General features: G+C 38.7%; 1 protein-coding gene across 1 annotated transcript in view; it reads left to right on the top strand.

Annotated features, from left to right (window-relative positions):
• Window positions 1–15,079, top strand: part of BANK1 (B-cell scaffold protein with ankyrin repeats 1) — a gene marked incomplete at its 3' end in the record, with an annotated part of 47,065 nt that extends 31,986 nt beyond the window's left edge. The window contains exon 7 of the mRNA XM_008949765.1: window positions 14,883–15,079. Coding sequence (XP_008948013.1) covers window positions 14,883–15,079 — 197 coding nt within the window. The remainder of the gene's footprint in view (window positions 1–14,882) is intronic.
• Between the last annotated feature and the right edge of the window lie 168 nt (window positions 15,080–15,247).

Here is a 15,247-nt window from a genome sequence, read left to right as displayed (position 1 = left end):
ACATAAACACACTATATGCACAATTCAGTAGTGTATCAGCAGAAGCTGCTGTTTAGTACTAAGTGGAAGGTCCTGGTAGAAATAATTTATCACTTATTAAGGATTCAAAGTCATTTGCTTAGCATCTGTTTTGAAAGCATTGTTATGATGTTACTTCAGATGTATGTTAGACTTTATCTCATCTAAGAAACTTCTGTGGAAAAGTGAAAAAAACAAAAGCCAAGAATGTGTTTTCTATCTGAAATACCGAAGAAGGACGTCTTTAAGTTGTTGCCTGTTCTGGATTAGGGTTCTGAGAGAAAATATGCTTGCTACAGTTGCTTACAGCATAACAATTACTTCTTAAATCCGAGTATAACAAGTTTCAAAAGTGGCTTTACTGGGATTTCTATCATGCTTCCTTTCCTTTACAGTAAGTTTTCTTTGGTGCACTAGGTTAACGTGATTCCACTTGTATTCTAAAAATGAGCTTAAATATGAGTCTAGGTTGGTGGAAATGGACAAGTAGATTAAGTGAGGCACCTGTCCTTTGTGTTCTCTATACCCCTGTACTGCAGTCTGGTACAGAAAACTGTAGAGCCATTCCCAATGTGAAATGTTAGTTGTGATGAACAAAAGATTTCCTGCTTCTCTAGTAACCATTTAAATCTGGGCACATTTTTTAATATTAGGAATAATGCTTACTAACCAGCAGTCCCTCTTTCAAAGTCCTGCGTGGTTCAAAAGCGAGTTGACTGCTGGTGAGTTTTAGTCAAGTAGTAACCTTCTTAAAGTGAACCTGTTGAATGCATGGCATAAAAAGAAAGTACAAAGCTAGATGGTTAGATTCTTCATGAAAGAAAGATCTGGTTGCAGAGCAGGAAGCACTTGAAATGTGGGAGGCATAGGTTCTGATCCTTTTTCTGGCTGGAAGGTATGTAAACCCGTGTCTTTGACTCCCTGGAAGAGTATACCAAACTGGCATTAGACATATAAGGCCTAATAGAGTTCTAGCATATCCTTGTTCAGCCATTTTTATAGCATTTTATTCCAAGAACCATCTTTTCTTCCAAATAGATGATGTCAAAGAATGAAAACTAATTAAATACTTTTGGGAAAGAAATGGAAGCTATCAGAAGAAAATCTCTTTAGCACTGAGATAAGTTATTCTTGTATCTCTGAGTAGGCAGATGAATCAGCTGTAATTTCATAATTCCAATATGTGCTGCTTTTCTTTGGTGGTCAACATAGGCAAACTTAAGCCAGAAATCCAGTTGGCCCCTTCTTACGTGCCACAACTGAAAGGACAAGAGGAAGTGCTTTCGAAGTTTAGGTTAGACATTGGAAGAAAATTCTACAGCGCAAGTGTGATCAAGGACTGGAACAGGCTTCCCAGGGAAGAGGTTGAATCACTGTCCCTGGATCTATTTAAAAGCCATCTAGATGGGGTGCTCAGGGATCTGGTGTAGAAGTGGCCTGGTAGAGATGGATAAGGGTTGGAATCAATCATCTTAAAGGTCCTTTCCAACCACAGCAATTCTGTGTCTGTTTCCATGGGGAACATGGATACCTTGCATTGAGACATACTGACATGCCTCTGTCTCAAACAAGTAAGTCAGAATACAGATGCACTTTTAACATCTCAGTGACTACCTGTATGTGATTCTGTAGGATTCCTGCCCACTTCCAAACTTTGCTTCTAAAGGCTTCAAAGCCTATTACTCAGTAATACCTCAGTAAACTCAGTAAAGCCTCTGATTAGATTTGATATCAAATGCTTGGTTTGGGAAGTTTTAAGTATGTAGTTTTCTTCCAGAAGATGGAAAGTCAGAAGATTTAAGTCTTAAAGCTGACCACAGTTTTGTGCTGTAGACATTAAAAAAAAAAAAAAACCTCACTCCAGGTTCTGGAAGAAATAACTCTACCATAATAGTAATATCTACCCAAATGTAGACACATTCCTTGGAAGCTAGATGCGTGCAAAGTAAAGATGCACTCCTTTCAACCTGAACCCTAAAAAAAAAAACTTTAAACCTTATCCTTTGGAGACTGTTTCATGACTACAGGAAGCAAATCTTGCAGTGTGAGGCACAGATGAGAGGAACTTTTCTTAGTATGGTTTTACCTTTGTGCTTTATTTTAACATTATAGCTAGCACATCAGCATACAGCTGGTAAATTGCTGTGACTGACAATTCTCGATATGAACTCAAAGTGAAAAAATAATGAAGAACACATGATTAATTTTATTGGATAACTAATGAATTGCATGGTTTGACTTCTCACAAAGTGTACAGCTGTGTGATTAAAAACTTAGCAGTGTAAGACTAAATATAAAATCTAATAGGGAAAATGTGAATGATGTAATCAAAGAAAAATGCAATATCTTGCTTGCCTATATTAACAGTGATTTAGATGAGGACATCACCAAATGCACAATGCTTACGTAATTTTTCAAGAGCTGCTCCCTTCCCCAGAATGGCTGTTTAACAATTTTTTAGTATGATGAATGCAGTACTTGTGAGATTGGTGTTTAGGCTGACAGTCAAGATGGATTGTAAAGGTGCAAAATTTCAGCTCTGATACCATCTTACTTTCAGTGCATCTATTGCAAGTGTCTGAATAATCCTCTCAGCTAGCAATTTGTTTAGGTGACTCTTCAGTGCCTTGTGTCAGACTGCCTTAAGACAGTCGTATAAATACTTTTATTTTTGTACAATCTCCAGTGGAAATGCATTTTCATTGTAGGTGTTAAGAATGTATGTACACGATGCTACTATAGCTCTTACTGTGTGTTTCCTGTTGTGTACCTACATGATCATATTTATAGTATTTTTCTTGTAAACCCTGATGCTGTTTACTTGTCTTTCCATTTATTCAAATTAAGCTGGAGATTTTGAGCACTTGATGACAGGCCTTATGTGTAGTTCCTTGTTTAATATGATCTTTTTTGAATGCCTAGTCTGTTATACCCAATCTATTATATCAATGTAACTAGGTCTCATAAATGTGTTTGATTGTCTATATCCTAACATATGTATATGCAAGCATGCTTATAAATAAGATGTGCTTAGGGTAAAATCATCCGTTGTTATTTCCCTAGGGTAGACGCAACTAGAATATTTTCAATATTCCTATTTCTTTTAAATACTAATAAAAAAAGCAAGACGTCATGGTAAACTTACTGTATTACCATAATATCTAACAAAACAACATTGCCTCCTTAGCATAGGTATATCACTGGCCATAATGATTTCTGATAAGGAAAGTTTTCCAAAACATGCCATGGATCACAAATACATGTTCTCTAAATTTGAATCTCTGCCATCTAAGCAAGGAGAATTTCTTGACCAGCAAATCACACTTTGAGAAGTTCCTTGCAATATGAAAACCTAGGACTGTAGTCCTGCAAGAACTTTAACATGTATGTAATATTCTTTCTCTGTGGGATCTTACTTGTTGGACTACACGCAGGAAGGAAATCGCATCTCTGCCTGAATGGAGGCAGTGATGACACTATATCTTTACTTGTTTGACCTCCTCTTAAGTCTGTCAGTATTATTCAGAAGAAATTGATTTCTAGAAGGGAGCAATTTGAAATGGTAAAAATAGAAATTTGTGCTGGTTGGCTTTTTTTTTTTTTTTTTACAGACCATGATTTCTAATGATAGCCATTGGAATTCATTTTTTTTTTTTTCCCTAAGTAAGATGGGTTTCAGTTGTGTGCTGTTGACGGAAGTATCCTACTGTAATATTGTAGTAACCAAAAAGTGAATCGGGTTAGCTACCAGATGGGTATTATTGGAATTTCTGTCTGTGTAAAAGCTTGTCACAAAGTGCACATTTCAGACCTGAACTGTGCCTTTTTTTAAATTTCTTTTTTCGTTGTGGTATGATAATGTTTTATATAGATCTAAAGAAGATAAAAGAATCTAAACACTGGCAAAACATATTTAGGATTATGCATGGATATTAACTGCCGGCAGTATAGAAGACTTAAGATAAAAGCTTATTCAACTTATGAAGGGAACAGTGTTTTAGTAATGAATAATATTTAAAGAGATTAATCTGCAGTATCTGAAGCAGAATATTGGAAGCCAAATCAGATGCCAAAGATAAACACAGACTGAATAGAATCTATTGGAAAAACTTTGTGTTTAACAACAGCATTAACTGAAAGACAGAGCCCAGGAACGTCAGGATTTTTAGTGGTAGTGTCCTCCATCCCCCTTGTAGAAGCGTGCAACTAGAGCTGGAGGTACTGTCCTGAATATTGTATATTCTATACCAAACTGATTTCATGGTACATTGTATGTATATTATTCCTTTATATTCTGGAAATAGGGTCCAGTCAAAACATAAAAAAAATTCAAACTCATAATTCAGGACTTTTCTTGAGCTTGGGAAGCTCTGATTCTGCTCCTGAATCCTCAGGTTTGGGAATCCTTTGTGCGTTGATTCCTGCCCAAGAGATGGCAACTGACTTGAGGAAAACCTGTTTTTTTTTTTCCCTTCTTAATGAATTTTCCTTTTTTTCAAAAGTTACCTGTTGCTATTTCACTGATTAAACTCAAACATCAAGGCTTATGAAGAGTCCTGAATTTACTCTTTTTGTAGACAATACGGCTTTTTTGTCATCTAAAACTGCTAGCAACATAAGTCCTATCTTCATATCTGTAATTATTTCTCTCAAACAAACTTATCCCAAAAGAAGAGGGAGAGTCTGGGTGTTCAGCTGCTAGTGAAGCAATGGGATAAAAAACTGGGGGAGAAGAAATAGATGCGGCTTTAAGTACTTCTTTGGTTTAATTGATAGTGACACGGTAGAAAGCACTTTAAGTGTCTGTTTAAATTACTAAAAAAAACAAACCCTGAAGTCCTGTATAAAGAATTTGGGAAATAAAAGAAGGATGTCTTAAAAGATCTGCGGAAATTCAATGTAGGCTGTTCTGTTTGCTTAGTGCAATTCTATGAAAATTCCTGCAGGCTAAGGTGTTGCTACAATATCTTTGTATTAGATTTTTATGCTCTGTTTTATTGCTGAAGTTTTCCAGAATGCTTTGCAGAGAAGGGATTATGACAAGGCAAAACATAGAGAATGGCAATTCACTCTTAACCTTTTGCAAGTCAACTAAAACTTTAATTAAAAGCAAGCACTGGCCTCAAAGTTAGTTGAAAGTTGAAGAAGCCATCTTACTGCACTTAAAAATACGCCACTTAGGCACTTTAACTTTTCCTTCCTACTTACAGTCACCAGCTAACTACTTCTTACTGTGGGTGCCAAACAGGGACAGCTTTTTTCTGTTGACATTCTTCAGTAAAAGACTGCCACTGAGTAGAAGCTATTCACTTCTGATTAGCCTAATAACTACTACTTTTGCTCAGTTCTATGTATTTAGCTGAAATGTATCAGTTGTTACAGTTTCACAGCTGGTAAAAGTTCCAGCAATTTTCCTCAATTAAGTGTGACAAACTTGCACGTTCAAGAACAGTATTTTCTGCCCAAAGCATGTGTGCTTTCAAATTATTACAGCCTCTGCCTACTGTGTATAATGCAGAACTTCAGTTAAAGCAGTAAACACAGTATGGTGGAAATTTCTTTACAGTAGTACACCTAATTTGTCTTAAAAGCTCATTGAATTTTGTGACTTGGTAATTAAGTAAACAATTACATTAAAAAAAAAAAAAAGGCAACAAACACCCTCATCAATAGATCTTGTAGTGCATTATTCTTTACTTGGTAATTTTGACAATGGTATCCTCCGTTTTCATTGATATCTACTGTACAACCTAGAAGAAAGAGATAACTTATTCACCTTTTGGGTGACCTGTGCCTCTTTTCAGAATGAAGGTAAAAAGATGCATTATGCTTCAATTCTCTCTCTTAATGTTGTTAACCTTATTATATTTTTTAACTAATTAAATATGTATTTTGGGTAGGAATTTCTGAGAGGACTCCTGGTACCACAGCTGTATACAGAAGTGGGCATTGAAGTGTTACTGAGGTTGCTGAAGGAACAGCAGCTATCTCAACCTGTTGGTATAGAATTTACCAAGAAAGTGATTGTACCAGGGTGGCCACAAGTAGTTCAATAGTTGAGAGTTTTCTATCAGCAAGACTTGGAAAGTTTGGCCCTTGAATATTGCTTCCTACTTTGTGTAAGTGCAGGGGTCTTTCCGGCTGTGTTGCCCAAGAAGGCAATAACTTGAGGTCATAACTTGACCTCAAGTTATTGCCTTCTAACATAACTTGAGTCATAACTTGAAGGCACCAGCCTTCTGTTTCATGGACAGAAGAAATGAAATCTGTTCCTTTGAACCACTCAGTAAAGCCTTTGCACATATCTGCTGTAATGGACAACCGATCCTGCATGGCTGAAACAAGATGTGGAGGTCTTCCCTATCTAAGAGCAAGGCTGGGGGTGCTGTAGCGACTGCAGACAACATGAGGTTAGTGCCTGTGGATTGAGGGCTTGCTCATTTTCTGTATTATCAATATACAGCCATATGTTGATACCTGGAAAAGGTGTAGTTCTGAGGCATTTAGAGGTTGGAGGGGCAAGGTGGCAAGTCAGGTGCCTCCTAATCCCAGCTGTCAATCTATGCAACTGAAAGAAAAACAGTACACGTGTTTCTCTTCAACCCAAAGATATTCTTATGGTCCAAAAGTGTTGTGATAATTAAACTAGACGGAGTCTTAAAGCCCAGGACCAACAGACAAAGCCACATACCTGCTTTCTTTACAATTTTCTGGTGTTTGTGTGGCTCCCTCCCTTCACATCACATGGTAAATATGAACCATCTGTGGGACTAGCTGGTATAGTTTGATTTCTGAAACTGTTCATGGCTGACTGGAATGCAGAAACGATAGTTGTCGTGCCTGTAAGCTTTATCCTCCTACGTTGTTCCTTGCTGAATCTCCAGCTGCAGCACCAACAAGATCAATCTCATGCCTAGCATTAATTCCTTGAGGGGAAGGGAAAAGAAATCTGAACAGAGCTTTCTCTGCTTCTGATCCTAACCTTGTTAATACCCAGCTTAGGCTGGAGGTGGAATATTATCATGCCCAAAACAAAGCAGCTGAATTCTAAAGTAGGGTACTGGGAATGTGAAGCAAGGAGCTGATAATGTGGTTCAGCAGTGTTTGGATTCCTTAAAGGAAAACTCTCCCCAGGTGGTCTCTTGAGCTAGAAGCCTGTATTTCCTGTGAACAGAGGAGAGTTTTTGATTTTCATTGTGGGAATAGGGACACTTGACTAAGGAGAACATGATGGTGAGTGTTGTTAGCCAGGATCACCAGCTTGGGGGAGTAGGACTTGTGTGGCAGGAATCTTCCATTTTCAGACAGCTCTTTGCTCTTATTTACCTGTACAATAGGAAGCCCCAGAAGCCGTGTGTGTGCTCATCTGATGTGTATCTGTGTTCTAGAGAGTGTCTGTGTAACCACCCTACTGCATGAGGTCTGTGTAGTTCAGGTTTCTTTGCACAAGAAAATAGGTCTTTGGGTTCTGCTCAGTTTCAGCAGAGTGGAAGCACCAAGAAATTCAATAATGTGTGAAGAGAATGGCTTGAAACTTTTGAATGTGGCTGTATATTGTGTTTTATGATCATGTCCATTAGCTAAGAGTGATACTGTATATTATGTTGCATGGCCTAGCAAAAATCCAGTGTTTTCTCAATACTGTATTTTGCTAAATCTTTGCTGGGAGTGTGTTCATGCAGTTAAGTTACTAAAAAGGAACTCTGTTTGATTTTATGGAAGGCTCATGGCTAAAAACATCCAGTTGTAGAAAGCACTAACTGCATATTTAGCAATACAGAGTACTTCAGACAACCAGTTTTATTCTGTATTATTTGTAATAGCAGTATACCAATAACAGTATACACATGATTATTTCATTTTCCCCAGAGCATTCAATTCCTGTTAAAATGGCAGTTATGCCATCATTTTTGTACTACTAAAAGACTTGCAATTCAAGGGTCACTTACTCATTTATTTCTAGATAATAAAGCCATAATTATTATAAAAATGATTTCACCATAATATTTAAGCTTATCTTTCACAATAGATGTTTCAGAGAGAGCTCTTGAATTAAATTAGGAGATAGTTTATAATAAATTTGTAATCCCAATGCACTGTATGTTATTCATCCTCTCTGGACTTTGGGGTCTTTTGATGGCACTTATCTGTTGCACCTGTTTTAAGCGTAGGATGGAAATGTATACTGTAAAAGTAATTTTAATTTGTGCACAAGATTTTTCCCTTTTATGCTTGTTTTTGAAGTGGATGCTGTGAAAAGACAGAAAACATGAAATTTTTTATAATGACTGTCGGTAGTTTTATGTCGCAAGGAAGATTTGTATCCTGGAATTAACTCGTCCATAATTAAGTTCAGTCTTTAGCTTTGACAGACTCTCAGTGAAATACAGTAATCCTTGTAGCTTCTTTGTGCAGAGATGTAAGAGTGACGCTAGCATTGATGCTTGGCTAAAATTAACATTTTTGAAAATTGCCTTTCAATCTAACATCTCACTGGATCTTGTACAAAAAAAAAAATCCTTCTGATACTGAATAAAACCAATCCTGCTTTTATCTGCATATATGATGCAATTTTTTTTCATTGTTGTACAAAGTTGCTGATGTATCATTTGGTATGTAGCAATACCACTACCCTCAATGTCTCCTTCACCTGTATTTGTAACTAGAACCAACATTTTGAGGCTGTATGCTTTTATACCATAGCCCAAATAGTTGTGAAGGTGTACAGGTTAGATTTACCTGAGTACTCATTCCCAAAAGGGGAAACCAATGGAAGTATTTCTATTGCCTGTTCTTGGTCAAAGTGCTTTAATGTTGTTTATGTGATGTTGAAAACGTTTTCAACATCATTATATTTTTTAAAGTATTATGTAGAAAATCTTGCTACCAGTGTTGCTGTTAGAAAGTTTTCATGCCTGGGACACCCTTTTTTCTTTCCTGCAAGGAGAAATATTAAAAAAAATAATAATAATTTCTAGGAAATTGATCCACTGTGGCTGGCTGAGGTATTTAGAGGAGACCACAGTGCTAATAAATTAGTGTTCAAAGTATGTAAGTGTAGCAGTCCTGCTTGAATATAAACCTAGCTAGGGAGGAGTTGAGTGGCAACCATTAAAAAACAGCTCAACTGCAAAGGAGCTGCAGGGATTTTGGAGTTGGTTCTGGGATACTTCTGCTTTGTGTTACTTTGAAAACTCAGATATAAGGCTAGAAAACCACTGACTCTTTCTGTTTATATTGATGAAGAAATCGTAGTATCCAGTCCATTGGTAACACAGACTTGATTCCTCTTTTGGATTTGTAACCAATTGTTTCAGGTTTCATTAGCATGAGTTGAAATTCGTTTTGGGCATGTTATTAATACTTTAAGTCTCTTCTTACTGACTGTATTTGATTTTCTAGAGCTTGTTAACAGCGTGCAGACTGTTTATTAGAGTTGATGTAATTTGGTACTCTTTATAATTACTGCTCAACACCTATTTCATTGCTGGACATCTAAAAGAAATTATAAATATCAAAAGACAGAAACATTAAAAGCAATTCGACAATGATTTGTGGATATTTTTAAATTTTAGCTTGGCTTGGACACTTTTGTTGTTAAAGGGAATTGTGTGTAATATGTAAAAGTACACTGAGTTTTGATGCTGTCTTCCCACCCTTAAAATAACTTGCATATATTTTTACTGCTCTTGTGACAGCTCCTTAAGTTGGTATGTTTGCCTCGCTGTGTGGGGGGTTAGTTCTTCTGTGCAGTTAGTAAAGCATAGACAAAAATAAGAATTTAAATGGCTATATTGTGGGGTAACATTTATAGTACTTCTAATTACAGAATTAAATCCAGTTTGTGGAACTTGAGTTAAAAAGTTGAGCAGTATGGAGTCACGTTATGCAGCACCTACTTTTCTCAAAGCTTTAGCTACCATACAGTTTTAAGATTGCCTATTGTAACTCAAAGGATTTTAAAGCATACTTCCAATTATGGAAGAATATAAGCTAAAACACATACCCTTGTTGACAGAAGCCCAGCCTGCTCAGGCTTCTAAAACAAGTGACTTGATTTACCCAAATGCAGTGTATTTACAGGTTCTTGGCTGAGTTTTTGTTGCCTGACGCAAATGAAAATCAGGCAACACTCAATTTGTTTAAAAATCAATTTAGGGTTGTTAATTTGACTTTAGACTAAAATTTAGCCCACTCAAATACCTTATGTCAAAACAATATTGGATCAGGATAGGGGTGGAATATTCTCTGTCCAAAATGCAGTCAAAAATTGTCCTAACAATTTTTCTGGTCAATCAATACATAGCTATGCCTGTTCCAAGAACTGTTCTTGTTCCTTGACTCTTTATATCTAATGCTGGGGTGAGGTTTTACTCTCTCCCATATTAACATTCTGCAGGAGCAAAAAGGGGTGGGAAAGTACACAAATTCATTACTACTGAGCCAAATTTTAATGTGTAGGAGAATATAAAAGTGATAAGTCTGTTAAAGACTGTCAGCCAAGAAAATTCCAAAGTACTACTATTAAGTCTTTCTTCCAGCACATGAAAGGCTGAAAATGTGCTGGCTAGCCTGCAGGACAACTGATGACGGAGATATAAAAGAGCATTCAAGAAAGCCAGAAGAAACTGTATAGATTCCAAAGTCATCAGTCTTGGTTGGGAGACACCTGGAAGGAGACTGTCTGCAGTTGAAGGAATCATAAAGTTATAGCAAAAATGGGCAGACTGAGCACAAAGAAATTACCAGGACTAACTGGTATTCATTAAGAGCTCTGAGAAAACTGAAAATTAAAATAGCTGGATTTCTAGCAGCAGCATGCAATTTTCCAGTTACACAGTACTAGGAAGTGTAACTATGATGCCAAAATCCAGTTTCTCTGGGAAACTTTGAGAGCTAGAAGAAGGTTATTATATTGTCTCTACCAGACAAATTAATAATTGTAATACAATAAATTCTTTGTAATATGCAGTCTTGATATATAGATTTCTTCTATTTTTTTGTGAGAATCAGCAAACCTTACCAAGTCAGTAATTGATGGAGCATGGATGAATAACTGGTGAAAACCAGGAGGCAAAGAGCTGAAAAAAAATTTCTGTTATTGATACAAAGTATTCAGGGTAGTAAAGAGGAGGGACAACAAGGAAAACATCTGGTTCTCGTGGGGGATTTCAACCACCCTTATAACTGTTGGAGGTGCCTGGAAGACAATATGCTTCTACTAGTGGTAGAGGAACCAATGAGAAGAGCTGCTATGCTGGATTAGTTATCACCAACAAGGAGGGGCTGGTGGCTAACGTACACCTTCAAGGGCAGCTTTGACAGCAGTGACCGTGAAATGATGGAAGATCCTTTGGACAACAACGAGGCTGCACAGCAAGCTCACTACCCTGGACTTCAGGAGAGTAGACTTTGACCTCTGTAGGGATCTGCTTGCTAGAGAACCATGGGATAAAGCCCTGGAGGGAAGAGGGACTCAAGAAAGCTGGCCACTATTCAAGGACCACCTCCTCCAAGCCCAGGAGCAATGCATACCAAAAAAGAGGAAGGAAGGCAAGAATGCCAGGAGGCCTGTGTGGATGAACGAGGAGCTCCTGGACACACTTAGATGCAAAAAGAGAGTTTACAGAGAGTGGAAGCAAGGACAGGTAGCCTAGGAAGAATATAGAGAAGTTGTCCAAGCAGCCAGGGATCAGGTTATGGAAGCTAAAGCCCAGGTAGAATTACATCTAGCCAGGTACATCAAGGGTAACAAGAAAACTTCTACAGGTATGTCTGTGATAAAAGGAAGAATAGGGAAGATGTGGGCCCTCTCTGGAAGGAAACTGGAGACCTGGTCGGAAGGGCTATGGAGAAGGCTGAGGTACTCAATGACTTCTTTGCCACAGTCTTCACTGGCAAGGTCTCCAGTCACACAGGACAAGTTGCAGCAGGCAAAGACAGGGACTGAGAGAAGGAAACTCTGCCCGTGGTAAGTGAAGATCAGGTTTGAAACCATCTAAAGAACCTGAAGGTGTACAAGTCCATGTGACCCGATAAGATCCACCTGCAGGTCCTGAGGGAACTGGTGATGAAGTTGCTAAGCCTTTTTCCATCATATTGGAAAAGTCCCAGCAGTCTGTTAAAGTTCCCACTGACTGGAAAAGAGGAAACATAATCCCCATTTTCAAAAAGGGAAAAAAGGAAGACCCTGGGAGACTACAGGACAGTCAGTCTCACCTCTGTGCCTGGCACAATCATGAGCAAAAGGCTCTGCTAAGGCACAAGGAAAATGAGGAGGTGATTGTTGACAAACAACATGGCTTCACCAAGGTCAAATCAACTCAAGGCCTGACAAACTTGATGGCCTTCTACGGTGGAGTTACAGAGTTGGTGGATAAGGGAAGAGCAACTGATGTCACTACCGTTATGCAAAGTGTTTGACATTGTCCCACATGACATCCTGGCCTCCAAGCTGGAGAGACGTGGATTTGTCCAATGGACCACTTGGTAGATAAGAAATTGGCTGGATGATCACACTCAGAGTTGTGGTGAACAGCTCAGTGTCTAAGTGGAGACAGGTGACAAGTGGTGTTCCTTAGGGATCAGTACTGGGACCACTGCTGTTGACCATCATTGTTTGATTTCATGGACAATGGGATTGAGGGCGCCCTCAGCAAGACTGCAGAGGCCACTGAACTGTAGGGTGCAGCTGACACGCTGGAGGGAAGGGATACCACCCAGAGGGACCTTGACAGGCTTGAGAGGTGGGCCTGTGCCAGCCTCATGAAGTTCAATGAGGCCAAGTGCAAGGTCCTGGGCAAGGTCCTGCACTTGGGTCATGACAATCCCAAGCACAAATACAGGCTGGGCAGATTATGGATTGAGAGCAGTCTTGAAGAGAAAGACTTGAGGGTGCTGGTTGATGAAAAGCTCTACATGTGCCAACAATGTGCAAGTGCAGCCCAGAAAACCAACAGTATCCCGGGCTACATCAGCGGGAACATGATCAGCAGGTCAAGGGAAGCAATTCTTTCCCTCTATTCTGCTCTCATGGGACCCCACCTGGAGTACTGCATCCAGCTCTGGAGCCCCCAACACAAGAAGGACATGGACCTGTTGGAATAGGTCCAGAGGAAGGGCAAAAATATGGTCAGGAGGATGGATGACAAGTCCTGTGAGGGCACGCTGAGAGAGCTGGGGTTGTTCAGCCTTGAGAAGAGAAGGCTTCAGGGAGACCTTATTGTGGCTTTCCAGTATCTAAAGGGAGCCGACAAGAAAGCTGAGAAGGAGGGACTTTTGACAAGGGCTTGTAGTGACAGGATGAGGGGTGATGGCTTCAAAGTGGAAGAGTAAATTTAGATTTAAATAAGGAAGAAGTTCTTCACTGTGAGGGTGGTGAGACAAAGAAACAGATTGCCCAGGGAAGCTGTGGATGCTCCATCATTGGAGGCATTCAGGACCAGCTTGGACATGGCCTTGCGCAATATGGTGTAGTGGGAGGTTTCCCTGCCCATGGCAGGGTGGTTGACCAACCAAGCATGCTTCAGTGATTTATTGTAGGTAAAAAGAGAGTGATGTAAGCGGAAAAAAGCAGTCCAATGTTGTCATACAAAATAGAGGCTTTGAGCAGGCTATTAGTGCCGAGGAACAAGACCGTGCAGTTCCATGATAATATGAACTTGTTGCTAGGCAGCAGGTCAAAAAGCAGATGAGATACTAGGAACTATTAGAAAAGGAATAGAGAACAAAACGGGGCTTAATTGCGACAATGCCTAAATTACGTGGCTTACCCAACAATTTGAGTATCATGTGCAGCTCTTCTGTCATCTCAAAATAGTTACATTAAAGCTGGAAAAGGTTCAGAAAAGAGCAGTGGGGTGATGGAGTTGATTCTCCATGCACTACAATTACGTAGACTAGAGCTCTTCAAGTAAAAAATTCTGGGAACAAGTAAATCACTAGAAGAGCAGAGAGGGCAGACAGGGACAGAGAATAAGATGAATTAGGGACTATCGATTGAGCCTAGCAGGAGCTAGGTTCAAAACAAACTAGAGGAAGCACTTCTTCACGCAGTGAGTACTAAAGGCATGGCCAAGAGACCCTGAGAGTGCAAGAAGCTCATGGTGCCCAGGAGGGGCTGAATTCATATTTGGAAAGAGGCATACTGGATGCTGATGCATAGACAAATCACTACACAACAAACTACAAGTGATTAGAAAGAAGATTATGAAGGCAGAGGAAAGTACTGTCTATGCTTGTTCCCATTTTGTTGTTGTACATAACTTGTGGCCACTTGTAGAGTTAGAACACAGGACTACGCTGAAATGGTAAGCTTTGTTCCTGTCCTCCAACAGACATAACGTCTCTGATAGAAATTAATATCATGTTATTTTAGATAAATCCGTCTTTAAATTCTCTGACTTTTTTTTCATTCCAGGGATAAGCAAATTTTTGCAAGTGTCTGGTAGTTATGTGGATTCCTAGATGTGTCTTTTAATATGAAAAGACAGCACCAAAAACCTATTAAAAAAGTCCCATTCAGATGTGTCAGATGAAAAATCTTCCTAGAGCATTAAATAATATACACCTAAGAAAAACGTGTCTTGGCTGTCTAATTTTCTTGCTCTTGCTAGAAAGCTCATTTCTCAATAGAACTAAAATGGTTTAAAATCCCTCTGTCAGGGGAAAAAAAAAAAAAAGAGATTTCTCAGTGAATTATAAAAGTGTTAGTTGGGGGAGTTCTTTGGATGCCAGTTCTGTATTGGCAGCTTGATAACTGAGATTCTGTAGCACTAATATTCTAAGGACTTTTGTAAAAGAAGGTGGAAGGTGTTTTATAGAAGGAAAACTGTTCTTTCTGAAAACTTTGTTTCCATATACAGATAACCATTGGGAAGAATTTCCTACTCTGCTTCACTGTGCAGCCAGATTTGGATTAAAAAACCTTGCAAAATTTCTACTCAGTTGTCCGGAGGCTACATGGGCTTGCAAAATAACCAACAAATATGGAGATGACCCAGCAAGTATCGCTGAGAAGCACGGGCACCGGGAACTAAGAAGTTTATTCAAAGAATTGTCAGTAAGTCTATATGATTTTCCATATGTTGTCTATAACCAAGGGACCATGATACCATACTACTGATATCCCATAATATTGTCTGTTGTAAAGCCTAGTATGTTGTAGTCCTTCTATCAAAAAATATTATACTATTATAATTAATAATATATATTATTAATATATATAAAT

This window comes from Merops nubicus, unplaced genomic scaffold, assembly GCF_000691845.1.
Source record: "Merops nubicus isolate BGI_N331 unplaced genomic scaffold, ASM69184v1 scaffold441, whole genome shotgun sequence".
NCBI classification, from domain to species: domain Eukaryota; kingdom Metazoa; phylum Chordata; class Aves; order Coraciiformes; family Meropidae; genus Merops; species Merops nubicus.
The sequence above is the reverse complement of the archived record's forward strand: the minus strand, read 5'-3'. Positions and strand labels throughout refer to the sequence as shown.